Source organism: Manis javanica, chromosome 16 (genome assembly GCF_040802235.1).
Source record: "Manis javanica isolate MJ-LG chromosome 16, MJ_LKY, whole genome shotgun sequence".
NCBI lineage: Eukaryota > Metazoa > Chordata > Mammalia > Pholidota > Manidae > Manis > Manis javanica.
Genome location: NC_133171.1, coordinates 35,423,617 through 35,451,165, shown reverse-complemented (window position 1 = coordinate 35,451,165; position 27,549 = coordinate 35,423,617). Strand labels below are relative to the sequence as shown.

The 27,549-nt window shown below is 36.1% G+C and overlaps 1 protein-coding gene across 2 annotated transcripts in view; it reads right to left on the bottom strand.

The window, feature by feature from the left end:
- The window catches only part of BMP5 (bone morphogenetic protein 5), a 125,208-nt gene that overhangs the window by 54,398 nt on the left and 43,261 nt on the right, over positions 1-27,549 (bottom strand). For both annotated transcript variants that reach the window (XM_037020826.2, XM_037020825.2), the window contains exon 2: positions 9,954-10,146. In XM_037020826.2, coding sequence (XP_036876721.1) covers positions 9,954-10,146 — 193 coding nt within the window. The remainder of the gene's footprint in view (positions 1-9,953; positions 10,147-27,549) is intronic.

Below are 27,549 nucleotides of genomic sequence, written 5' to 3'. Positions count from 1 at the left end.
CATGTAACAGAGGAGTACCTAGATACATAAAGCAAAATATTAACAAATATAAAGAGGTAAATAATAGTACTACAAAAATAGTAGGGGATTTTAACACTCCACTACATCAATGGATAGATAATCCAGGCAGAAAATCAGTAAGGAAACAGTGGCTTTGAATGACACATTAGATCAAATGGACTTTATAGACACACATACAGAGCATTATATTCCAAAACAGCAGAAAACACTTTTCAAGTGCACATAGAACATTCTTCAGGATAGATCACACATTAGGCTACAAAACAAATGTCACTAAATTTAGAAATACTGAAGTCATATTCAGCATGTTTTCTGATCACAACAGTATGAAACTGGAAATCAATTACAAGAAAAAAATTGGAAAAAAAAAACCCACAAACACATTGAGGCTATACAACATGCTATTAAACAACCAATGCATCAATGATAAAAATCAAAGAGGAATTTAAAAAATCCCTGGAGACAAATGAAAATAGAAACGACAGTTCCAAATCTTTGGGACACAGAAAAAGTAGTTCTAAGACGGAAGTTTATAGGTATACAGGCCTAACTCAAGAAACAAGAGAAATCTCAAATCTCTAATCTTACACTTAAAGGAACTAGGAAAAGAATAAACAAAGCACAAAGCTAGTGGAAGGAAGGAAATAATAAATACCTGAGCAGAAATCAATGAAGTAGAAACTAAAAAAAAATACAGAAGATCAGTGAATCTAGGAGCTGATTCTTTGAGAAGATAAGCAAAATTGATATACTTGTAGCTAGACAAGAAGAAAAGAGAAAAAAATAAAATCAGAAATGATATAGAAGTTAGAATCAGCAACACAAATGCAAAGGATTATAAGAGATTGCTGTGAAAATTATATACCAACTGAAAATTATATACCAACAAATTGGACAACCTAGAAGAAATGAATGAATGCAATATTCCAAGACTAAACCAAGAAGAAATAGAAAATCTGAACAGACTGATTGCTAGCAACAAAACTGAAACAAAACAAGAAACAAGTTGTGGTCAAGGATGTGGAGAAAAGATAACCTTGCACACTGTTGATGGAAGTGCAGATTGGTGTAGCCACTATGGAAAACAGTGCAGAGGTTCCTCAAAATGTTGAAAATATAAATACCATAGAACCCAGTCACTTCTAGGTATTGACACAAGGAAAACAAAATCACAAATTCAAAAAGATATATGCACCCCTGCGTCCACTGCAGCATTTTTTACAATAACCAAGATATGGAAACAACCTAAATGTCTATTGATAGATGAATGGATGAAGAAGAAGTGGTACAGATATACAATGGAATGTTACTCGGCCATAAAAAGAATGAAATCTTGCCATTTGTGACAATATGGATGGACCTAGAGGGTATTATGCTCAGTGAAATAAGTCAAAGAAAGACAACATATGATTTCACTTATATGTGAAATCTAAAAAAAAAATAAAACAAACGAAAAAACAAACGAAACAGAAAGACTCATCAATTTAGAGAACACACTGGTGGTTGCCATAGGAGGGTAAGGGGATGGGAAAAGTAAGTAAACGGGATAAGGAGGTACAAACTTCCAACTGTAAAATAAGTCAAATGGATGAAAAGTACAGCATAGGGAATATAGTCAATAATATTGTAATATGTTTGTATGGTGATAGATGGCAACTATACTTATCATGGTGAGCATTTAGTAATGTATATAATTGTCAAATCACTATGTTGTACACCAGAAACCAAGATAATATTGCATATCAATCATAATTCAATAAAAAAGAGAATGTAGTACACCAGGTTCTGTTTGAGGAAAAAACAAATTAGTGTACTTGTTTTATACATGGAACCACTGAATTGAGAGTTAAAATAAAGAAACAAACAAAATCTCATCCATACACAAATAGTAAGTTAGAGCTAAGAAAGGAATACTGATCTTTCCCTCTTGGAATTACTGTCCTTAAAATACTACTCTATGAACTCTACATCCAAAAGCAACAGGATATACATTCTTCTCAAGTGCACATGGAACATTCTCCAGAATAGACCACATACTAGCCCACAAAAAGAGCATCAGTAAATTCCAAAATATTGAAATTCTACCAACCAATTTTTCAGACCACAAAGGTATAAAAGTAGAAATAAATTCTACAAAGAAAAAAAAAAGGCTCACAAACACATGGAGGCTTAACAACATGCTACTAAATAATCAATGGATCAATGAACAAATCAAAATAGAGATCAAGGAATATATAGAAACAAATGACAACAACAACACAAAGCCCCAACTTCTGTGGGACGCAGCGAAAGCAGTCCTAAGAGGAAAGTATGTAGCAATCCAGGCACACTTGAAGAAGGAAGAACAATCCCAAATGAATAGTCTAACATCACAATTATTGAAACTGGAAAAAGAAGAACAAATGAGGCCTAAAGTCAGCAGAAGGAGTGACATAATAAAGATCAGAGAAGAAATTAAAAAATTGAGAAGAATAAAACAGTAGCAAAAATCAATGAAACCAAGAGCTGTTTCTTTGAGAAAATAAACAAAATAGATAAGCCTCTAGCCAAACTTATTAAGAGAAAAAGAGAATCAACACAAATCAACAGAATCAGAAATGAGAAGGGAAAAATCACGACAGACTCCACAGAAATACAAAGAATTATTAAAGACTACTATGAAAACCTATATACCAACAAGCTGGAAAACCTAGAAGAAATGGACAACTTCCTAGAAAAATACAACCTTCCAAGACTGACCAAGGAAGAAACACAAAAGTTAAACCAATTACGAGCAAAGAAATTGAAACGGTAATCAAAAAACTACCCAAGAACAAAACCCCCAGGCCAGATGGATTTACCTCGGAATTTTATCAGACACACAGAGAAGACATAACACCGATTCTCCTTAAAATTTTCCAGAAAATAGAAGAGGAGGGAATACTCCCAAACTCATTCTATGAAACCAACATCACCCTAATATCAAAACCAGGCAAAGACCCCACCAAAAAAGAAAATTACAGACCAATATCCCTGATGACTGTAGATGCAAAAATACTCAATAAAATATTAGGAAACTGAATTCAAAAGTATATCAAAAGGATTATACACCATGACCAAGTGGGATTCATCCCAGGGATGCAAGGATGGTACAACATTCGAAAATCCTCAACATCATCCACCACATCAACAAAAAGAAAGACAAAAACCACATGATCATCTCCATAGATGCTGCAAAAGCATTTGACAAAATTCAACATCCATTCATGATTAAAACTCTCAGCAAAATGGGAATAGAGGGCAAGTACCTCAACATAATAAAGGCCATATGTCATAAACCCATAGCCAACATTATACTGAACAGTGAGAAGCTGAAAGCTTTTCCTCTGAGATTGGGAACTAGACAGGGATGCCCACTCTCCCCACTGTTATTTAACATAGTACTGGAGGTCCTAGCCATGGCAATCAGACAAAACAAAGAAATACAAGGAATACAGATTCGTAAAGAAGAAGTTAAACTGTCACTATTTGCAGATGACATGATATTGTACATAAGAAAACCCTAAAGACTCCACCCCAAAACTACTAGAACTGATATCGGAATACAGCAAAGTTGCAGGATACAAAATTAACACACAGAAATCTGTAGCTTTCCTATACACTAACAATGAACAAATAGAAAGAGAAATCAGGAAAACAATTCCATTCACAATTGCATCAAAAAGAATAAAATACCTAGGAATAAACCTAACCAAAGAAGTGAAAGACCTATACTCTGAAAACTACAAGTCACTCTTAAGAGAAATTAAGGGGGCACTAACAAATGGAAACTCATCCCATGCTTGTGGCTAGGAAGAATTAATATCGCCAAAATGGCCATCCTGCCCAAAGCAATATACAGATTTGATGCAATCCCTATCAAATTACCAGCAACATTCTTCAATGAACTGGAACAAATAATTCAAAAATTCATATGGAAACACCAAAGACCCTGAATAGCCAAAGCAATCCTGAGAAAGAAGAATAAAGTACGGGGGATCTCACTCCCCAACTTCAAGCTCTACTACAAAGCCATAGTAATCAAGACAATTTGGTACTGGCACAAGAACAGAGCCACAGACCAGTGAAACAGACTAGAGACTCCAGACATTAACCCAAACATATATGGTCAATTAATATTTGATAAAGGAGCCACGGAAATACAATGGCAAAATGACAGTCTCTTCAACAGATGGTGCTGGCAAAACTGGACAGCTACATGTAGGAGAATGAAACTGGACCATTGTCTAACCCCATATACAAAAGTAAATTCAAAATGGATCAAAGACCTGAATGTAAGTCATGAAACAATTAAACTTTTGGAAAAAAACACAGGCAAAAACCTCTAAGACATAAAAATGAGTGACCTCTTCTTGAACATATCTCCCTGGGCAAGGAAAACAACAGCGAAAATGAACAAGTGGGACTATATTAAGCTGAAAAGCTTCTGTACAGCAAAAGACACAATCAATAGAACAAAAAGGAACCCTACAGTATGGGAGAACATATTTGTAAATGACAGATCCAATAAAGGCTTGACGTCCAGAATATATAAAGAGCTCACATGCCTCAACAAACAAAAAACAAATAATCCAGTTAAAAAATTGGCAGAGGAGCTGAATAGACACTTCTCTAAAGAAGAAATTCAGATGGCCAACAGACGCATGAAAAGATGCTCCACGTGGCTAATTATCAGAGAAATGCAAATTAAAACTACAATGAGGTATCACCTCACACCAGTAAGGATGGCTACCATCCAAAAGACAAACAACAACAAATGTTGGCGAGGCTGTGGAGAAAGGGGAACCCTCCTACACTGCTGGTGGGAATGTAAATTAGTTCAACCATTGTGGAAAGCAGTATGGAGGTTTCTCAAAATGCTCAAAACAGACTTACCATTTGACCCAGGAATTCCACTTCTAGGAATTACCCTAAGAACGCAGCAATCAAGTTTGAAAAAGACAGATGCACCCCTATGTTTATCACAGCACTATTTACAATAGCCAAGAATTGGAAGCAACCTAAATGTCCATCGGTAGATGAATGGATAAAGAAGATGTGGTACATATACACAATGGAATATTACTTAGCCATAAGAAGAGGGCAAATCCTACCATTTGCAGCAACATGGATGGAGCTGGAGGGTATTATGCTCAGTGAAATAATAAGCCAAGCGGAGAAAGAGAAATACCAAATGATTTCACTCATCTGTGGAGTAGAAGAACAAAGGAAAAACTGAAGGAACAAAACAGCAGCGGAATCACAGAACCCAAGAATGGACTAACAGGTACCAAAGGGAAAGGGACTGGAGAGGATGGGTGGGTAGGGAGGGATAAGGGGGGGGTAAGGAGAAGGGAGGTATTAAGATTAGCATGCATGGGGGGGATGGGAGAAAGGGGAGGGCTGTACAACACAGAGAAGACAAGCAGTGATTCTACAACATTTTGCTATGCTGATGAACAGTGATGTAAAGGGGTTTATAGGGGGGACCTGGTATAGGGGAGAGCCTAGCAAACAGAATATTCTTCATGTAAGTGTAGATTAATGATAACAAAAAAAAAGAAAGAAAGAAAAGGGGTTTTACTCCCTGATAGGATAAAACTAACTGGAAATCAACGATTAATGCATGCTTTAAATATCCTTAATTTTGATCACTTAAAGGGTGTCAGATGATCAGCTATGGAGGAGGTACATTTTTCTGATAATATTCCTTTCTCTTAAAAAACAAACAAACATACAAAAAAAAAGAAACAGCAGTTCCTGTGTGGTGACCTCCAATGAGTTCTACACAATGGTATAAAGGGCATATCAAAGTGTGGGCAAAGGGTCTGTTTGTGTTTATACAGAGGATCAAAGCCTAATTTGGCTACCCAGAAAATGAACTAAGATACGATATGAAGAAGAACTTCCAACATCAGCACTCTCTGGAAGAGTCTTACCAGAAGATGGTCATCAAAAAACCTCAACAAAGATCCAGGTGCTGCTCCAGTTGTAGCTGCATTCATCCCACCGGTTCCTGGACTTTCCATGGGAATGAAGGAGATAACTAAGCTAGCCTGTGCATACAGTAAAACAACAAATTTGACTGGATCTATACTGTTGGAACTCAACCAAAAATTAGGAGAAGTGCAAGTTGTAGCGCTCCAAAATCTTATGACTACAGACTATCTACTGTTAAAAGAACATATGGGATGTGAACAGTTTCCAGGAATGGGTTGTTTTAATTTGTCTGATTTCTCTCAGACTGTTCAAGTTCAGTTGGACAATATCCATCATATCATAGATAAGTTTTCACAAATGCCTAGGGTGCCTAACTGGTTTTCTTGGTTTCACTGGAGATGGCTGGTAATTATAGGTCTGCCTTGGTTATGTAACTGTATTCCTATTATGTTAATGTGTGTGTACAATTTAATTAGTTTAAAACCTATACATGCTTAAGTTACTCTACAAGAAGGTATGTCAAAGAAATAATCAATCTTCCCATGTTTTCTTCCATCTGCTACCTCTATAGCTTTTCTTCTTCCTTCCTAATTACAACCCTTAAATAGAATTCATGCCTCACATCGAATTTACTGAGTATCATAATTCTTCCAAGTGGTAAAGATACCTCAAGATAAATGCTAGGCATAAAAGCTACAGGGCATAAATTTGCAAAGAAGTAAAAAGCTAACCTTTTCAAACAATATGGCTTCTCTCTCACTTACCAACTTTACATTTCCCTGTATGGCCCTGGAAGATGACTGGTTAGCCAGAGACGGGTAAGATTCCTCAAGGGAGGAACAACCTAAGACAGGCACAGTCGCAGGGGGGCCATCAGGTGAGAAATTGGGGATCAACAGAGGTGAGGCTTAGAACCTCACCCCCCTGTTTTGAGAGAAATCTCCTGCATCTGTGGATGTTTTATTGCCCTTGTCTAGCTTGGATTAACACTTAGTCTACAGGCACACACCTGATCATCTACATTTGCTCTCTTACAGCACTAAACTATGTTTTCTACCTTAATCTTGCATCTACCTACCACTTCAGCATTTTATTTAAAAAAATAAATAAATAATAATAATAATAATAATAATAAGGGAGAAATGTGGGATTCACATATAAATCAAGTATAAAAATCAAATGAATATTCATATTTGACCTGATTGTTTATAGTTCATAATGCGTGATCAAAACCGAAAGTTTCTGTGATGACTGCCCTTGCACTGTTCACCATGTAAGAACTTATTCACTATGTAAGAATTCGTACACCATGAAAGAACTTGTTCGTTATGCTTCAGAAGATTGGAGACTATTGAGAATTAGGTTTGGGGTGGATTAATGATTGTCCATTGAGTCCCCTATACAGAATTTTATTGTTGTTAACAACCATTTGATCAATAAATATGAGAGATGCCCTCTCAAAAAACAAACAAAAAAACTACTGATAAAAATTAAAACTCCTAAAGAAAAAAAAATACTACTCTATGTAAGGCAAAAATCTCTTAGACATAAACATGAGTGACCTCTTCTTGAACATATCTTCCCAGGCAAGGGAAACAAAAGCAAAAATGAACAAATGGGACTATATCAAGCTGAAAAGCTTCTGTACAGCAAAGGACACCATCAATAGAACAAAAAGGTATCCTACAGTATGGGAGAATATATTCATAAATGACAGATCCGATAAAGGGTTGACATCCAAAATATATAAAGAGCTCACACACCTCAACAAACAAAAAGCAAATAATCCAATTAAAAAATTGGCAGAGGAGCTGAATAGACACTTCTCTAAAGAAGAAATTCAGATGGCCAACAGATGCATGAAAAGATGTTCCACATCGCTTGTCATCAGAGAAATGCAAATTAAAACCACAATGAGATATCATCTCACACCAGTAAGGATGGTTACCATCTAAAAGACAAACAACAACAAATGTTGGCAAGGATGTGGAGAAAGGGGAACCCTCCTACACTGCTGGTGGGAATGTAAATTAGTTCAACCATTGTGGAAAGCAGTATGGAGGTTCCTCAAAATGCTCAAAACAGACTTAACCATTTGACCCAGGAATTCCACTTCTAGGAATTTACCCTAAGAATGCAGCACTCCAGTTTGAAAAAGACAGATGCACCCCTATGTTTATTGCTGCACTGTTTACAATAGCCAAGGTATGGAAGCAACCTAAATGTCCATCAGTAGATGAATGGATAAAGAAGATGTGGTACATATACACAATGGAAATTACTCAGCTATAAGAAAAAAACAGATCCTACCATTTGCAACAACATGGATGGAGCTAGAGGGTATTATGCTCAGTGAAATAAGCCAGGCAGAGAAAGACAAGTGCCAAATGATTTCACTCATCTGTAGAGTATAAGAACAAAGGAAAACTGAAGGAACAAAACAGCAGAGAAGCACAGAACCCAAGAATGGACTAACATTTACCAAAGGGAAAGGGACTGGGGAGGACGGGTGGGAAGGGAGGGATAAGGGTGGGAAAAAAGAAAGGGGGCATTACGATTAACATGTATAGTGTTGGGGGGGCACAGGGAGGGCTGTGCAACACAGAGAAGACAAGTAGTGATTTTACAGCATCTTACTATGTTGATGGACAGTGACTGTGAACGGGTATGTGCGGGGGACTTGGTGAAGGGGGGAGCCTAGTGAACATAATATCCTTCATGTAATTGTAGATTAATGATACCAAAATAAAATTGAAAAAAAATGCTACTCTATGTAGATCAGTACTTATTAAAGTATATCCTGCTGAATTAGTGTTTCATAAGATATTAAGGATTAAGCACCCAAAGAAAAATATTCCATAGTCAAATAATTTTGAAGAAGGCTACATTTCTTTACTATAAACCTTTCTAAGACTCATATTCTGATATGCATTCTGAATCTCCTAGAGGATGGTCTAACAAGTAGACTCTTCAAATGCACTTGACTTCTGAAGCATTTTCTTTATTCTTTTTCTTCACTGAGTATTGTGAAGGAACACCAGTTGGGAAACTCTGGCACTCCAAAAGACCAGGAAAAACCTTAACATGAGCAACTAGAAATATTCAACAAGGAGAGAAAGGGGCTTTAGAGGGGATGTGACAACTATCTTTAAACACTTGTGTCATCGAAGAAAAGCAGTATTTCATAGATCTACCAAAGGGAAGATCTAGATTTAATAAGTGGAAGCTTCCAGAGACAGATTTTACCTCAATATAACATTTCAATAAGAGTTTTTTTTTTAATGTGAAAACTGTTCAACAAAGGAGACTCATCACCTATAAAAGGTGTTATCTAAGCAATTTCTTCCTTGGGTAAGAGGCCAAAGACCTTGGCTATGCTCCCCTTGTAACTCTTCTATTTGATGGTTTATTTGAAATAACTATGACCTGAGGTTTTCATACATTTAGTTATTGCAAATGATCTGTCCATTTTTGTACCACTTTGTATTAAGCATTTTATAGACAGCAGACTTACCTGTTAAATGTCACAGAACCTGTTGCAAATACAATTATCTTACATCAAAATACATATCATAATACACATACAATTTACACTAATGCCAGTGAAAAATAAAGCTGGTCTTCTCTGCCTTACAAAGCACCAAATGATTTAAGTCATCTTAACTGCAAATTTCATGTGTGCAGAATAAAATGGAAGGTTTTTCATTTACAAAATGAGACAAGGGTCCTGGAAAACACCTGTGGGGAAGTGTGAGACCATTTAGTACACAGATTGGTTTCAGGAGTAAAAAAGGCTGTGGAATGTGGGAGGCACTTTTCAGATCAATTTCTCTCACTTTCAGTGGGTCTATATGGCCTTGAATGTCATTACACCCCCAAGAAAACACAATTTGGTAATCACATGGGTTATCAATGGATTTCACTACAATTAATGTTTGCTGGCTAGGGTAAGAAGTTATATATAAAGTCAATACCTATTTGCGTATTCCTTGATGATCTGATATATGCTAATCTTAATTGTTTCATTTTCAAATCGACTGTTGCTCTGGTCCTTGTATATCCGGAATTCAGCTGCTGTCACTGCTTCTCCATGAGGAATTTGAGTAAGATCAAACCGGAATTCTTTGTAATGCCTTCGCTGGTGGGAAAAATCCTTGTCTCTTTCAACTGGGAAAAAAAAAAAAAGGAACGAAAAAGTTAGCCCTTTAAAGAATATGGAAATTAATGGTAAATTCTCCAGCTTCAAAAATGAAAACAAACAAGCAGGATATTATGAAACTGGGGAAACACTAAAACCACAGACTCATACATGTTTTCAGTTGAAGGAAATTCCACAAACCAACAGCCTTTAGTTCAAAAGCAATATAACCTCTGTGGTTTTTATACAAATTCCTGGATCCTAAATGGAAAGGCTATCCAAAAATGTTTTAAAACATGAAGGTTGTAAAGTGATTACTAGTATGTATCAAATACCAAAACACAGAAGGTTCATACAGGAATTAAGAATATGTTATAGAAACTTCCAGATATCCAGGTGGGGTCAGTGATGAGATTTAGCACTGCTGAGGGAAGAAAATAGGGGGGAGGACCGAGGACTTGCTGGCACATAAGGACTGTATTTATGACATTTTAAAGGTCAAGTAAATAAAACAAACTGTTTCACAAGAAAGATTATTTCTAAAATGCCTTCCCCAGTAAAGGTTTTTTTTCTCCTCTTCACAAATGAAATATTTCTGTTTTTAAAACAAAAAAAAGCATTTTCATTAATTCGTATAGATTGTTTATTACAGCCTCCTTACCCATGGTGTATGTAGCATGAAGCCTCCCAAAGACCTCAGTCTGTTCTTATTTAAAACTGAGAGGGAAATATATTTCCCTCTTTAACAACCTTCCTACCAAACAAACTCAGAAAACTTTTCTTCTTGGGAATATAACGGAATGTTGAATAATTCAGGACAGTAAGTGTCAGGCATACTATCATATAACCAGGCTTTGTAAAATAGTGTATTATCTGATACAGCCTAAATCTACTGGGTACCAAGGGCTTCCTAATGGAACTACCTACCCAAAGGGCTAAGTTTTGGTGATACGATATTTGATGAAGATGTTTCTCAGAATTGGTTTCTCAAAATCTCAGCTATCTAGGGAAACATAGGGCAGGATTACAAAAATTCTACTGTAAAACATTGTGTGCAAGGTGTCTCACAATTACAGGCTACGGTATTGTTTTTTAAATGTTTCCAATGACCCGTTTCATTGCTAAAATTTTAAGACAGAAAACGTGTAAGTTGTGTAAATTAATTCACGAGGCTCAAAAATTGGATCAAAGTACAAAAATATCTTTAGGAGGTTCACTGAAGTCTTGTCAACCCTGCTATCAATATATAAACTTGGGATGCTAACCTGGAGAAAGGGTTAAGTTTAAGGAAGAGAGAGGAGGGTCATGACCATCGGCAGTGACCATGGGAACCGAGGCTGCTGGACCTCTGTGTCCCGGTCTGCCAGGAAGCTCATGATGATAAAGGAATGCACAATTCCTTACCTTCAGCCTCCAGAATCATCTCTGGGTTATTTTCCCCAGAGATAGCAGGAGGTGGTTTAGGGAGAGTAAAGAGCTAATTCCCACCTATACCTTAGACACCTAAGCCAGCAAAGAGAAAAACAGAAGCTACTACAGCTGGGGCCATTTGTGTCTTGTGGAGCTAGGAAAGGGGGTGCTCCCAGGCTGCCTGGTTCATGCTGACACGACCTCACAAGGCCCCTGAAGTTTTGTTTTCTTAAAATATCACTATCGTGGTCCTAAGAGAAGGTCCATTCCCAGGGAGGCCATTAACAACTTTTTCCCTAAATAAGGAAGATAACCCATTTTTAGGATTCTATTTTGGTTCATAATTTAAACCTCTTTTCTTTCTGAACTGGCTGCCAATCGTGTACAGACTCCTACGAACGGCTCTCCTTTGTCTCTATTTCCCACTGACCCATTTTGCTGATTGATGTGCAAGGGGAAAGCATAAGGGTAGGAAATACCTACAAACCAGAAGTCTAATAACCGGAAGTGCACATTTGAGTATTAAAACTAGTCACAACTCTTGTTTACAGAGAATGAAACTGAAATCATGGTAAACTTGTCCTTTTTGGATCCTAATTTAAATGAAGTAGATGAAATCATGAAATAGTATTTAAATAGCACTTACTATATGCCAGATACTGTTCTAAGGGTTCTATTAAAATTAAATAAATATATATATATACTTCATAACAACCTATGATGTAGGTTCTATTATTATCCTCATTTTGAGGAAGACGAAACTGAGGGGGCATGGAGAATAAATAACTTGCCAAAGAGTTTGACCTCAAGCATTTGATGCTACCAAAAACTATGGCTCTTAAATGCCAGGATACAGTGCTTCTGTTTATAGACTATTAGTTTGTCCTGATTTATTAAGTATTTAGGCTTTAATAAAGATCTAAAAATCTCACATTTACAAGTCCAAAATCCAAAAAGGTCTGAAAACCAAAAGTTTGGCTTCGAGTTCATTTGGCAGAAGAACTGGAACTTAACAGATGGAGGCCACTTCAAGTCTCTATTTATCCCGCTTTATATGAATATTTTTTGCTTTACTGCAAATGTTCACATGTTTGACTAGGTGACAGTGTCTGAGACTCTGCTGGAGAAGCTACATGCTTTGTGACAGATGAATGACCCTTCCATTCAAAACTATATTTTCTCTTTTTTAAAAGTAAGTTTTCAAAATTCTAAGTGGTAACCATCATTATGCAATTTTTCATTAACAATCAATTTACATTTGAAATTTAGACCAAAAAAATATAGTCCTGGAGATAACGGCTGAGACATGAGCTTGTTAGGATCCAGTCTAAAAGCATGCACCTGCATGATGCAGGCAAGTATTGAATTCATATTATGTAAAGTCATCTACTGTTCTGGGATAAGATAGTGTAATTAAGTGGAAAGCTAGAATTGCCATTATTATAAAATTTCAATTTTCTAAGGCTTTTTAACCTAACCCCTTAAGGGGGCAAATTTCAAAGAATTTAGTAAAATTTTATATTAAATATACCACACAGAATAAAGTTAGTATGGATTTGTCCAGTGATTCAAATCCTATCCTACTGCTTTGAATTATAATTGCACTAGTAAATTCCATAGGACATGTTGGAGTGAGTAATGGAATAAAACTTGTATTTATATAGCCTTGCACTCCTAAAGATGCTCACAAGTATTCACGAGGCAATCTCAGTTACCTCAGAGTAATGCTAGAGAGGTGTCAAATATTAATATCCTTGAATAAAGAATAAGAAATTGGGTGATGACAGTTAGGCGGTAACAGATGTCTGTCTCCTAAAGCTCATTACAAATCTTTGTTCAGTGTCCCTACCACCTACGTAATGATGTCCTACTGCTCTATTCTGACAGATAGTATATTTAAGCAATGTTTCTCAGCAGAACACAAAAAGGTAGAGAATAGGTTGGAGAGTCAGGGGTTTGACCACCGAGTGCAATCAGCATTTCACAATATAATGCTGGTTCCAAAGAAGTCTTCTGATACATACTGGTGGAATAACGACGGTAAACGGCTCAAAGTCTGGTCCTATCTTTTCACTCAGCATCACCCTGCTGCAGTTCCCACTAACCTAACGCATGATAATTTATTTAGCTCTCATTTGTTTGCCACATATTTAATTTAATTCTCACAACCTTACTTATGTCCATATGTTTCCATGACTTGCCCAAGAGCCCCCAGTTTATATTCAGGAGAGAACAGATTACACCCCAGGTTCAGGCTTTCAATTCCCAAGCTTCCAACAACACAAGATTGTGTTTGTTTGTTTTTCCTAAATGTAGTTTAGTCACTTTTGTCTGATCTAATTATCACTCTGGAAAGTTGATCTTCTTTCAATTCTTTCATTCTTCTCTTGTAGAGCAGAGCTCCTGTGCTGCCGACGATGCCCTCCTTCCCGGACTCTGCTCATTCTAGAATGCACTCCCTCCTATCTTTATCTTAGGCAATGTTGTATTATATTCACTTATTTAATGTTGATTCCATTTCCTATGTAAGGAAATTTTTATGAATAAATAATTTATCACATGCATAAATTGAATTAATACCATATCATATCTACATAAACATGCAAGCCCATCCTTTTACTACAACTATATTTTAAAATAATAGTAACTCACTAGTTGGATCCCTCCATACTCCACCTTTTCTCCACCAGACTCATTCCCAAAAAAAAAGAATTCTGTTTCACTATATGTTACAGCGTGCTACACCATTGCAACTGCAAATGGCTTGGAAAGCTTATAAGATAAACAAGTAAACAAGGACGGAAAAACAGAAAAAGACTGTAGTTTGGATTTTCTGTTGCAGTAACCACTGGAACTACAGCAAGGAGTCAGGACACCGCGATGGGCAGCAGCATTTATTAGTTCCGGTGCTGGCTCGGCGGATTCCTTTCCAAAGGCTGAGCCCCAAGTGCAGCAGGGCAGTGCCTTTTATACATTTTCTACAAAGTTAGGGGGAGTCAACACCCAGGAAACGGTGCGGTGGGAGCTATTAGATCACTACAGGTGTACTCAGGATGCTAGCTATATTTTACTCTATCTCTGTAAAGGTTATCCGGATACGCTATCATAAACTAATGGGCTTCCATGACTATGATCAGCAAGCTGTTCCATACATACCACAGAGTCCGGGTGTGTTGGAGGGGGGAGGGGCAGAGGAGGGGGATGTTCTTACATTGTTTCAATCTCAAGCACCCAATCACCTTATGATTCCTTTACATTCCTGAAGCCTCAGCAGAAACTTTGTCTCCTTGGCTTGCTACCACATTCTGATTCATATTGTATTAAATATTTGGTCTTCTCAATTCACTCTTTAATTTGTATGTTACATCAACTAAGTGCCATACATTTTTTAAATCTTCTTTATCATTTCTAATGAAATATGAATTATCTGATTAAAATACGCAAGACTCCATAAAAACCATAATCACATTCCTATTTCGTGATAGATAAGACTGTCTTAATTATTGGACAAAACAAAGAAACACAAACAAAACCAAACAAAAAAGCCAAAGGGTCAGCCTATGCAAGCCCAACCCAGACTTGTCAACGGGGATAAAATGACAAAAGTGTTAAAACACGCAGAGATGAGGGGGTTCCTTATCCCATACCGCACACCCCATTCCCGTCATGTGAAGTGGAAAAGAGAGTTTAGGAACAAATGTAACTAGATTTAAAACACATATCCTGTATAATCAATTCACCTATGAAAATTGTATTCAAACAGAAGACACAGGGGCCTGCCCAGCTCCTCCTTCCTTACCTGTTTACTTACCTATCTTACTAGGCCAATGGGCTATATTTCACCCAACAGCCATACAGTACGGTAAGACCACATGCTGTTCTTCCATTGTCATTTATGATACATGCTAGTTTTGAAGACTGCTCGTGTAATCCAATGAATATCACCATAAAAATTAAATAAGACTATCAACATAGGTTATTTATTTAAGCTGACGGTTACCAACAACACTACCTACAAAAACTGAGGGTTGCTTTACTGCATATATATATATGTATGTATACACAAAAACTCAGAGAAAACAAACCATTAAAAATTTAGTGGAATTCATACTTACCACTCAAAGCACAGTCATACTAATGGTAGTGAATGATACTTCCTTCTGCTTCTAGGAAGCAGGTTTTTATTTATTCCAAATATTTCTATCTGTGTGAACTATTAAGAGCAACTGAAAGCTCACCTACACTGACAGAACCAGAGAATTGATTTATTATTAATTTTTGGATTTAAAGTATGGACATCAAAGCATATAAGAGGTAAGAATGAGTGGAAAGATTCACATTCCATGATGAATGGGCTGAAAGTGAAAAGAAACAGGATTGCCTTTTATAAGCACCCAACTCCATTCTAAATGCTCTAAAATGCCAAAGTTCTGCAAAGATTAAGCTTCTTGTGTTTAAAGATATACACTGAACCCTTTTATTGTTGAGATATAATTTAACAGAAGTTAATGATTGATTGCAGTCTCTCTTTTTCCAAACAGACACCTCTCAGAATGACTATCATTAATAGAAATTGGATAGAAATGTCCTGACCATTCTCATGTCTACCGGTATCTGAAGAGTGGAATTAATTAACAGAGGATTGCAGTTTTATCTCTTTAGTGATTTATCTGCAGTCTTAAGGAGATGCATTCATGGGCAATCAGTCTTCATCTCCCACACAAAGGGCTGTAACTTGGAAGACACAAATAGAATCGGTAGCTGAGACAAAGATAGTATTCTCCCAGGAGCCCAGCCAGCTGTTGAAAGAATACAGATCATTGCTGCTGAGTGCAAAAAATCATTAAGAGATTACTCATAGAATTATTACTTATCTGTGTTGCATTTAAAAATTTTTTAAAAAGCAGTAATATCATGTGACTACCAAGATGTATCACTTCACAAGATACCCTTTACTGACTAGCCCACTGAGAAATGTAAACTTGGTCCTATAAAGGCCTATTCACTGCTCAGTGAGTACACATGTACATGTTTCTTTGAATGGATAAACACCCCGGAGAATGTGGTAAAACTCCAGATTCCAGAAACCTTAAGAGCCTCTTAACACCACAGCAATGTGTGACCTGACGGAGAGAAAATTGTCGCCCTGAATGTTTTGTTTCAAAGAACAATTTCAATTGACTTTGAAATGTTCTATAATTAAGATATTCTTACTTGTAAATGCTTCATGAATACAGTTTTACACAGAAAAAACATCTCAAAATAAGGGTGGGATGAATTTAAATATTGTACTATGAGAGCTAAACAAATTGGTTTCCTGAATCAATTTAAAACACAGTGTATACAATTTTAAAATTTATAAACTTTAATTAATGATCCAATATTTATGTATTATTTTGCTTTAAAAAACATAAGCAATTTAGGGACACAAAGAATTAAGCCTTGTATAAAGAGACCTTTAGAATTGAGATGAGGCTAGTCTGATGGTCTACCTACTTCCTTAGATTGGGTGGGCCCAGCACTCAGCCCCCAATGCTAATTTAAATACTATAGCGTTGACAGCTGTATGTATTAAGCATTTGTATGAAAATTGATATATGTAATAACAATAAATTAATAAATTACTGATTTCATATAATTAATGTATTTAGAATTTTTGTTTCTTCTCCCTTATTTGAGCCAGTCCATCTCCGGGCTGTCAGGGGGCTACTTTTCTCTTCCTCACCATCCATACATACCCATCTTGATTATCCTATAAAAAGCTACTTTGCTACTTATGCATTTATTCAATCCCAAAATATTTATTGGATAACTGTTCTGGGCCAAACCTTAATAATTAAGGAGATTAATAATAAGAAGCAGAGAGAGGAGCTCAGGATGGGAAAACGGACATGAAAAAGTACAATTATGACACAACTGTGTCGAGGCATATGAGGGATATGTGCACCATTCAGGCTGACTCATGAAGGAACAACACATGGTACCAAAGACTTCAAAAGGAGGTCATTTTGAGCTTGATCTTAAAGAAGTAGCACCAGATAGCGCGAAGAGTGCATGCGGATGGGAAGAGATGTGAAAGCTTGTGGCCAAAGCAGTGACCAATACGTAGCTCAGGATCGTTACACGTATGGGGCTTCGGGGGTCAGCGGTGGAACATGAGGAACGGTAAGAGTTTCCTGGGAAAGATCAGGGTTTTCCAGGACTCCCATCCCATTCATGTATTCTATATATTGCAATAATTAAATATAGGAACATTTTTTTTAAGTCGCTATTGCCTAGCACAGGTGAGCACATCATCAACGCTCAAAATAGTTTTCAAAGGAAACTGAATAAATTAACGATTCCTCATAATCATCTCCTTTTCCTAACTTGGTGGTTTCGCTCACCCTTTCCACTGCCTAAAACACCTTCTTCCCACGTTCGGAGGTCCGAATCCTGCCTCTCCTTAAAATCTCCGGTTCCCATGCCACAGACCATTTTGAAAATGTCAGTCCAAACTCATGTCTCCTCCCGGGAGCCCTCCAGCATTGTTTTCCGTCCCTCCCTGTTGATGACGGAGATGACATAATGCCATCTTTCAGAGTGCTGGATTTGAAGGAAGAAAAAGTTGAATTTAATCTTAGTTGCCTAGTTGACTAAAGAGTGTGCGGTATTAGGAAAGCTACACCGCATCCCTACGTCTGTATTTCTTCACCTTTAAAATGGAAGAAGGCAACAGGCCTTCTCCACGGTGTGTCTGAAAGTTCGAAGATACGTGAGAGAGAATCTTGGCATAAAATCCTGGAACATAGCAAGTTCTCAAAAAGCTATCATATTAATTACTTTCCACTTGCATTATAAGTATCATGTAACTTTGTTTGCACCCCATGACTAAGATACTTCAGAGAAACATCCATGTTTTCCTTCGGTTTTGTTTCTTCTCTTTGCATTTCTGCAAATACCCCCAAACAGGACTTTTTTATATATAGCAAATGGTTATTTTAAGTTTAATTATATAAAATTGCTACCTGGTCTAAAACACAACCATTTAGATTATCAGAATGTCCATTTTATCTGCAATACAGATGTATATAAATAAAGGAGACTAATATTATTATTTTTTTGATTTGTTATAGTGAAGTTAAAAAAAGATCTTCAGGCTGAATCTTCACAACAGTGGATAGATAGAAAATGTATTTGCTTGTTCCTTTGTTTAGATATTTCACACCTACAAGTTAGAGAACACAGCTGCACATATGCTGACACACACATATTGTTCACTAGTCCAATACAATTCATTGGTTTTAACACACCTCCTCTTTAGAGGAGTCTGAAAGCCACTTAGCTATTTTATCCCTGAGGACCTAGCAGCCTGATGCATTGAAAATACTTTTTATTGTTTTCATTATAAGCATTTTACATAGGAAATTATTAATTGGAATTTAGAACAAATACTCATCTTGTGTGAGTTGAACATTAATAAACTTCAAAAGCTGGTTTAGAATAAATACTCACAGAGGATGGTAACTGAGTAACTCATTTTGTATCATAAAAATGAGTGTTTAATGATGATTGAACATATTTTGTATATAAACAGTGGATTTCAGTCACACTGTGTACAAATATTTGAGAAAAATTTGTGTTTGCCTATAAGAAGTCAATGTAAAAGCACAACTCAGATAATCACCTTTTGATAAATATTTAGTTCTCATGTTTTCTTTAGGGGAAAAATCTGGGTTTTATAGATTGCCGGGCAGCTAGAGGTCAGGCATTCTAATCTCACCAGATTTTACTGAATGACCTCGTGAGTTCTTCAGTTCCCTCAGTAAAAGAAAACAGTCCATTTTTAACCACCTGAAGGTGACAGAGGTTATGGTAAGTTGATACAGAGCAAAGAACCTTCCTTTACATCTTGAATACAATTAAATGATAGTTTATCTGCAGTGAATACTTGTGGTTATCTGACAAAAACAGGTCAAAGGTTTTCTGAGTTTTCCTCTGAAATGCTCAATGCCTTCTCTAATGACTGATAATTGAAAACAGAGACTGGGACCATCCAATGTGGTGGGTGACAGATAAGCAGATTAATACCAATATTTGGTTAGGAGACACCAAGAGGTCAGGAGTCCCAGGAATTAGCTATTGTGCTACTGTGAAAAGACAGACATCAAAAGTATTATCCCCTTAATAGCTCTTCCCCAAGCCTAAAATCCATTCTCTCTTCCTTTGGTTTTAATGAAGAGATGATCTTGATGCCATTATGCACGTGATGTCAAAGTGAAGCCACTGACCCTACGTGTATCAAGAGTTAGTGTTTACAGACTTTTATTTATATAATAAAGATTTTTTCATATCACATTTTTAGCATATCTAATGCTCATTTTGGAGAATTTCAGGATCATTTTATACAGAAAAAATAATTCTACTTAATGGAAGAAAGAATAACTAGAAAACCAGACTTTATACTAAATTTCTTCAGAATTTCTCCATGGGGAAAAATGAAGACAGTTAAGGCAGAGTTTTCATAGTTTAAAGGATAGGAGAATTTTTGTAACTGAACCAACAAATAAATGTCTTTCTCAAATTAACTGCTTTGCATTTTAAAATGAGTATAACTTTTATAGGGTTCACTCAAGTTCAATCTGTGGTTCAATCTGTTATTTGCAACAAAAGAAAACTTTTGATTTTTTTCCACCAACTGGGTCGCATCAGTGAATTTTGCTACATGGAAGGAATTAACAGAGAACCGTGATTATTAGTAATGACATGTAAAGTTATTAGAGACACAATTTCACTGTTTTACAAGTTTTTAAGAAGAGGAATAAAATGATGTATAAGGATGTATTGCATGTATACTCTATAACTAATAAAAGGGTAGCTGATTTATCTGTTCTGCTTAGGCAAAGACCACAAGTGGCCACTGGTGGTCCCACATTTGTTTCTTAACAAGCACTTCCTTGCTTTCTGTCTCCCCACAAGATTTTAAGCTTGACAATGGCAAGAATTTTGCTTGGCTCATTCCTGTACACTCAGCTCTCCCACAGTCTCTGGCACTGAGTAAGTATTCAATGCACGTGTGGAATGAATGAATATAGGAACATCCATTCAGTGCTGGCTCTTTTTTTTTTTCTTGGTCATTTCAGGAGGGAGAGTAAATGCAGACCCTATTCATCCAACTGAGCCAAAAGCAGAATCCCTCAACCATTTATTCTTAAATGATCCCTGCCCATGTTACAAAATAGTATTATTCCTAATGATATATATATATATATATATATATATATATATATATATATATATTCTTTTCCTTTCTTCTTTGAAAGGAATTCAAATAAATAATGATAACTCGACATAATACCAATTTATGTCATCTATTTATTTTCAGTTTCTACAAGCTATGTGGGTACTTAAAAACATATTAAGACTAATAGAATCTCTATGATTCTTACATTACTCTTGGAGAAGGAGAAAAAGGGACTAGAAAAATTAAACAGCACTTCTCTTATTTTATGGTTATTAATAACATTGTGTTCCAAAAATTTGCAGAATGAATCATGTATTATAGAAGATTATGTTTAAGCAGTTTTTAAATGCATATATGCTCACTGATTTTTCTCTTTTTACATAAAAACACTTAAGGCTATCATTCCTCCACAATATGTATATGTAATATAACCAAATCTTTGGTAACATGTTCATAATGTTGTAAATAGTCTTCCTAAAATGTTGAAAATAGTTGCTCCCTTCAAAAACGTTGTTTTTGTGTCTTTTTGTTTGAAAAAAATTATTATAGCTGTTTTTACTTGGTGTGTTTTTTATAACATCTTTCTTGAAAGTGAAAGTCCATTTCATCAGTACATGTGTTTACAGTAGTACATAACTTACTCAACATTTCTTCAGAGCACATTATTACAATGGTGAGTTAGATGAATCAATAGATTGTATTAAAGATGTTTTCTGCAATTGGAGACTAACTTCTGAACATGTGCTAGATATAAAAAAGATGTAACAGGTGCCCAAACCAATAAAGAAATCATCTGATCTTCCCACACTTATTGAATGAGACCACACTGTAATAAGAGTCAAGGGACCCTCAGTGGTCTCAGGTCTGAGAGTATTCATACGAATAGTCTCATATTTCGGTTGATCTGGTTTCACATTCCTGGGTTTTTCCTTTGTTTTGGGATTTCAGATCAACCACAAAACTCAGAGCAAAATTCATCATTGAACAATATCTGGTTTTGAGTTCAAACTATACAAATCTCCCAAGTTTCTTAAGATGCACACCCGGAAGGTACAATAAGCCCTCTGTCATCCAGGCCAGACAATCTCCTTTCAGATTCCAATTTTTCCAATTCAATTTTATGTTAATTATGAGATGGCCTGTTTTCTGTTGCTTTTGTTGCTAAAAGTTTGACTTGTTCTTAATATTATTTAATAATCTATCTGACTAACCCCATAAGTACTCTTACATAAAGAGTGAAATTCAGCAATAGGAAAAGCTGAGCACCAACCTTATTTAAACTATATATCCCTCACAATCGTCAGGAACTGGTGATATCTAGTACTTCCAGAAGTGAGTATGATTGTGGTGTGGGGATAAATAAGGATGCTTCAGTATTAGATGTTTATGAAGCAGACGGACTCTTGGAGTACCCTCCACATCTGTGCCACCGAGGAACAGCTCCTCCCACAGAAGCAGAAGTGGGAACTTTTGTGGGGGGAGGGGAGAAGTGGTGGCATCACCAGACACAGTTGAGACTGTGGTGGCACACTGCAAACAGAGCGACCGGACAAACCCATGCATACCAGATGCTGAGTCCCAAGCCTCTTTCCCCACTTGGTTCCCAGAAGGATTGACAGCCAGCTCTGTACTTTGCAGACAAGAGAAAGACCCCCTCATGAGAAAGACTGCCTCCACACAATGGCAAAGCAAGACTATATAAAGAGAAAATGATACTGACAAATTCCACCCACAATCTGTAAATTCTAATCAGCTTTCTAAGCTCTCACTATTAAATAAGAGCTAACAAGTAAAGATGACTAGATAGCTGAGAAAATTACCTACCTCTAAATATAGAGACAAAAGTATATTTTTCTAAAAAGGAACTTTAAGAAAACCTACTCAAAAACTACTTTAATCTTCTTTGAGCGCAAAGAGAAGCAATTGCACCGGTGAAACAAGAAGAAAATGCTATAAAAAAACAAATATTCAATGCTAAGACATCTCTTGGAAAAAAAACTGAAAAATCAATCTCAGTGTCAAAGGTTAAGCTGAAGAAATTTTCAAAAAGGAAAGCAAAGTCAAAGGAGTCAAAGGAGTAGAAAATAGGAAAGGAAGACTAAAGAAAATAAAATGGAAAATGATTAGTCCAGAATTATCCCTAATAATAGTGGTTGCATAGAGACATGGGGTAGATGGGAAGGAAGTTATCAAAGAAAGAATTCAGTTCACTGATCCAAACTGAAAAATTTCAGTTTGGAAAATGTCTGCTTTGAAGACAAGGAGAGGTTCTACAAGTTTCCAGAGATACAATACAAATCATGTACAGAGGGATCAGGAATCAGTACGGACTTAGACTTCTCTAAACAACACTGCAATCTAGAAGACGGGGAACAATGCCTTTAAATCATGATGAAAAATTATTTCCACCCTAGAATTCCATACTCAACTAAATTATCCATCAAATATGATGGTCTAATAAGGATATTTCAGATACGGCAAGTATCAAAAATTTGATTCCCAAATACATTTCTCAGGGATTCCACCAAAACAAGGAAGAAAGAGAAAGAAAATGAAGGCATTAGCTATAGGAAAGAGAAGATTTAACACAGAGGAACAAAAATAATTCTCAGAATGATTCTGAAGGGAGATCTCAGCTGTGCTTCAGGTACAGAAGGCAAACAGTCCATTCTGGAGCAGCGTTATGTTAAAGCCACTATCACGAAGATATTACTTCCTATTTGTACCATCCTTTGAACCTGACAAAATCTAAGTGAGCCTCAACCAGACATGCCCTGTAAGTAGACTTTCTGATAATAAGTTTATGAAGTTCCAGCTCTCTCCTCAACGTCTTGCTGTGTGAATCATCTGAGAATATTTACTTGTTCCCACACAAACGTTTCTTTCCTTTTTGCTGTACTTTTTAGAGATGACTGTTTACATGGTGAGCCCAGAAGCTGAGGCTACAGAAAATCTTCTACCCTCTCACCATGTTTCAGCTGACCTGGCCTTGTCCTGCTTTAGACCCCCAAATTCCCAGGGCATTACCTCCCTAGAAGGGGCCCTTAGAGATTGTCAAGCAAACTAAAGCATAATTTTCTTCAGTAGCTATTTTTAGTTCATCTTCTGTAAGCATTCACCTAAACACTTTTACTTAAATATCTAGCTTTGTGCTTCTTATTAGTGTAATAATAATTGGTTTTATACTTACTTATATGTTAGAAATATAGCTGATAAAATATAAAATATGTAATTGAGGTAGAAAAAATAACTCATCCAAGTTCATATATATATATATATAATAATCCATGGAGCATGGTTTCAAACCTAGGTTTGCCCACAGTGCCTTTTAGGAAACATGTCAAGAGGCCACTAAATTCATTTTGAATTTTAGCTTTATGCTTTGCTTCAGTGTTTATACTAATTCCAAAATTCTACTGTTTCTCACTTTGGATATCTTTCCTTCATAAATAAATCATAGAGTGATTAGGAATATCTAACACTAGGGAACATTTTCAGTAACCCTATGGCATTGATCAGTCACAGTACAGTATCTTTAGGCTCTGTAAAATGCTTGGTACTCCTGCAGTCATGCCTAAGCACACCAAGAAATGCTCTTGTATAGAAGCAGATGATAGTTAAAGTTCCATTTTATTTTCTCACTCCCTTGATGTATGTTCATAGGGCAAACCAGACATAATCTCCAAATCACATGACCATCACTAAGCAGTCAACTTTACACTGTCCTTAACACATAGTGAAAATAGAAGTCATCTCACAGCTAAGATGTATTTCACACACTTCCAGTTATAAGCAGCTTTCTTCTTTATTGCTTTTGAAGGAAATCAGCTAAAGTTGAAAATAGTGATGTAAATAATCATTACACAGAAGAGAGCTGACAATGGTAATGGATATGGTTAAGGGAACTCATTTGAAGGAGAAACTGAGTGCACCTGAGACACTAAGGGGTCAATGAAGCTCATTAATATTCACTACATAACAAATTCAAGCACAGGATATCATAGAATAAGTAGGACAGCAACTTCTGGAGAATAAAGCAAAATCTGTGTCATTAACTATATTAATGGTGGTGCAGAAATTTAAACTATAGTGTCTCTTTTCTTCTGACTCAAAATCACACAGGATATTCCATATTCAATCAGGGAATCCTAATGAAGTTTTGAAGCTTAGATACATATTTAAAAATCTTACAATGTTCAGAGAATCAATAATAATGATGATGATATAAAAATGATAAAATGACATTTATGAGACATTATGCACATCACCTTATTTATTAAATATATATTTAATGAGAGAGGAAAGAGAAACGCAGCTAGCGTTTATTGAAAGTTTATCATTCAGCCACCATCTTAGGTGGAGAATGTTGGGGAATAGAAGGGAGGGAGGGGAAGTAGAGAGCAGAACGTTATTTTCCTGCAGGCAACTGTCTATTCTTTGAAGTAGTTTGATTCTAGAAAAAATTAAAATCGTGGAAAATAACATGAGATTGGTGTTAATTAAATTAGCACACTTTTTTCCATCTGTGATTAATGTCTTCTTTGTTGAAATTAGAAATTTTTCTCTTAAAGCCACTTCAGGTTAGATTTTATGAATAGGCATTTCCTTTCCTCTACGTTGAATCCTGCTTTTCATTCTTCCCCTAGTTATAATCTGAGTAAGGAATTCAATACGTAAATATTATTAATGTTATCTGCATTAGATTGATGAGTAGAACTACATACTCATGTGTTTAATATTACTTGCCTCTTATCTTGAACAGAGAAAGCTACCTTTATTTTTTTAAGATTCTGAATTGTCTCAAAGGAAAATTTGCCTTCATCTGGTTTATGCATTTCTTTTTTCAGGTCTATATCCATTCCTTTAGATGATGGCTACAAAATTCAACCAACTCTCATTTCATGGAACCTTTGCATGTGGCAGATATGGTACTATGTGTCATGGAGAATGCAACCTTTCAAAAAAAGTAAAAGTCATAGTCTGTATACCCTCATTGATTTATTTTTAAATATAAATAAACGAACACATTTAAATTGACAGCTGAGATGAGATTGCAGAAGCAGATTCTATAGGTACTCAGTATATACCAAACAAATGGTACAAAATTCTAGGTGCAGTTTCCTGAGACTTCCTTGTGAATAACAGTCCCTATTTAGTCTTTTGACACAACCCCGTTTACAGAGAAACATTCACTTTATATTTAATATACCACCTAAAAAATAAATGTATGAGAACAAAGACCCTGTCCCAAATTCCCCCTGCAAATTCCCAACAATGAAAAGATAAGAAAACCCAAGATTTCATCAAAAGCTTACAAAAGCAAGTGCATAACATGGATGGGACAAAACTTTTAACTGAGCAGGGATTTTTTTCTTTGATTTAAAATGCACATGTGCAGGAAAACTATGACTTGGTTAAGCAATGCTGTTTTACCTTTTGCACTATGTACTATCTTGCAAATAAACCCAAATTGCAAATCTAGTTCCATTCATATTTACTGGCATCTATTTTGTACAAGGTGCTCAGCTTCAAGTTGCAAAGTGGAGAACAGAATTCATAGAATAGACACAATTTTTGTACCTAAAACTAAACTATATTGTTCAGGCTCAGGGGTATATAGTTCTATTTTTTCCATCTCCATCTGTCTGAGGCTTGGATTCTGTCCAATTTCCAGTAATCCATTTTTCCTTTCTAGAATGCCAACTATAGCCTTCATTGTGTTCAAGAGGAAAGGCAACAGATAGAGCACATTTGCAACACTTGAAAAACACTTCAGGAGCAAGGGACTAAGAAAGGAATTTTCTGCCAGAAACTATTTGGGGGCAAGTATTACAAACACTTTTCAATTTAAATTTAAATCCAAAGTGAGAGGTGAATTTAAAGTTAGCACTGGGTTAGAATGAAAGAATAGACATTTAGTCTGTACCACTTTTGGTATGTTTTCAAAACACTTTGATTTAACACAAATAAAGTACTGACTTTGTTCTTTCTTAAATATTAAACAAAATTATAACACTATCTCATTTTTAATAGAACTTATTAATATCATGGTATGTTTGCAAATGGAATTTGACTAATTTTCCCGGTGGTAATCTGTTCATGAGAGATCTTTAAGAATTATTATTTCATCTGAACTTTTAACTTGTTTTCTGAATCAGACTGTTTAAATATTTCCTACAGTAAAAAATATCGGAAGTATAAAATCATGAGATAATGATGTCTTGTTCTCATATGTGATCACTGATATGTGTTCAATTTTCTGTCTCACACTTAGATGAGTTTTAGGACACTTTGTGCATCACATATTGTGTAAGGGGTGCCTTCACTTTTTTATTCCTTGTGGCAGTGTCTTCCTAACACTTCATAATCAGTTGGCATGTTGGCAAGAGGCTGTGAAGGGGCTGGGAGTCTAGGAGTGATATTGGGTAAAGGTTGCTGATATCCCAGCCAACTTAGAATATACTAAGATGAGAATCTACTAGAAGCTACTTTGGACCATTCACACCCAATTACGCCCTCCACACACACACCTCTTTCTCTCTGTTTCTCTCTCTCACACACACACACATATACAGAGGTAGGCTCATGTTGCATGATACCATGTTAACAAAACTCTGTGCATATTGGGTCTGTGTCTTTTGTACTATTCTTTCCTGGTCTCAGGAGTCACAGAACCATGCAAAGCAAGGACACAGTTCTGATATGCATGAGTTTCAGTTTACACGGCGCTGTGCAAAACTAAGGGCTATCTGTGTGTGTGTGTGTGTGTGTGTGTGTGTGTGTGTGTGTGTGTGTGTGT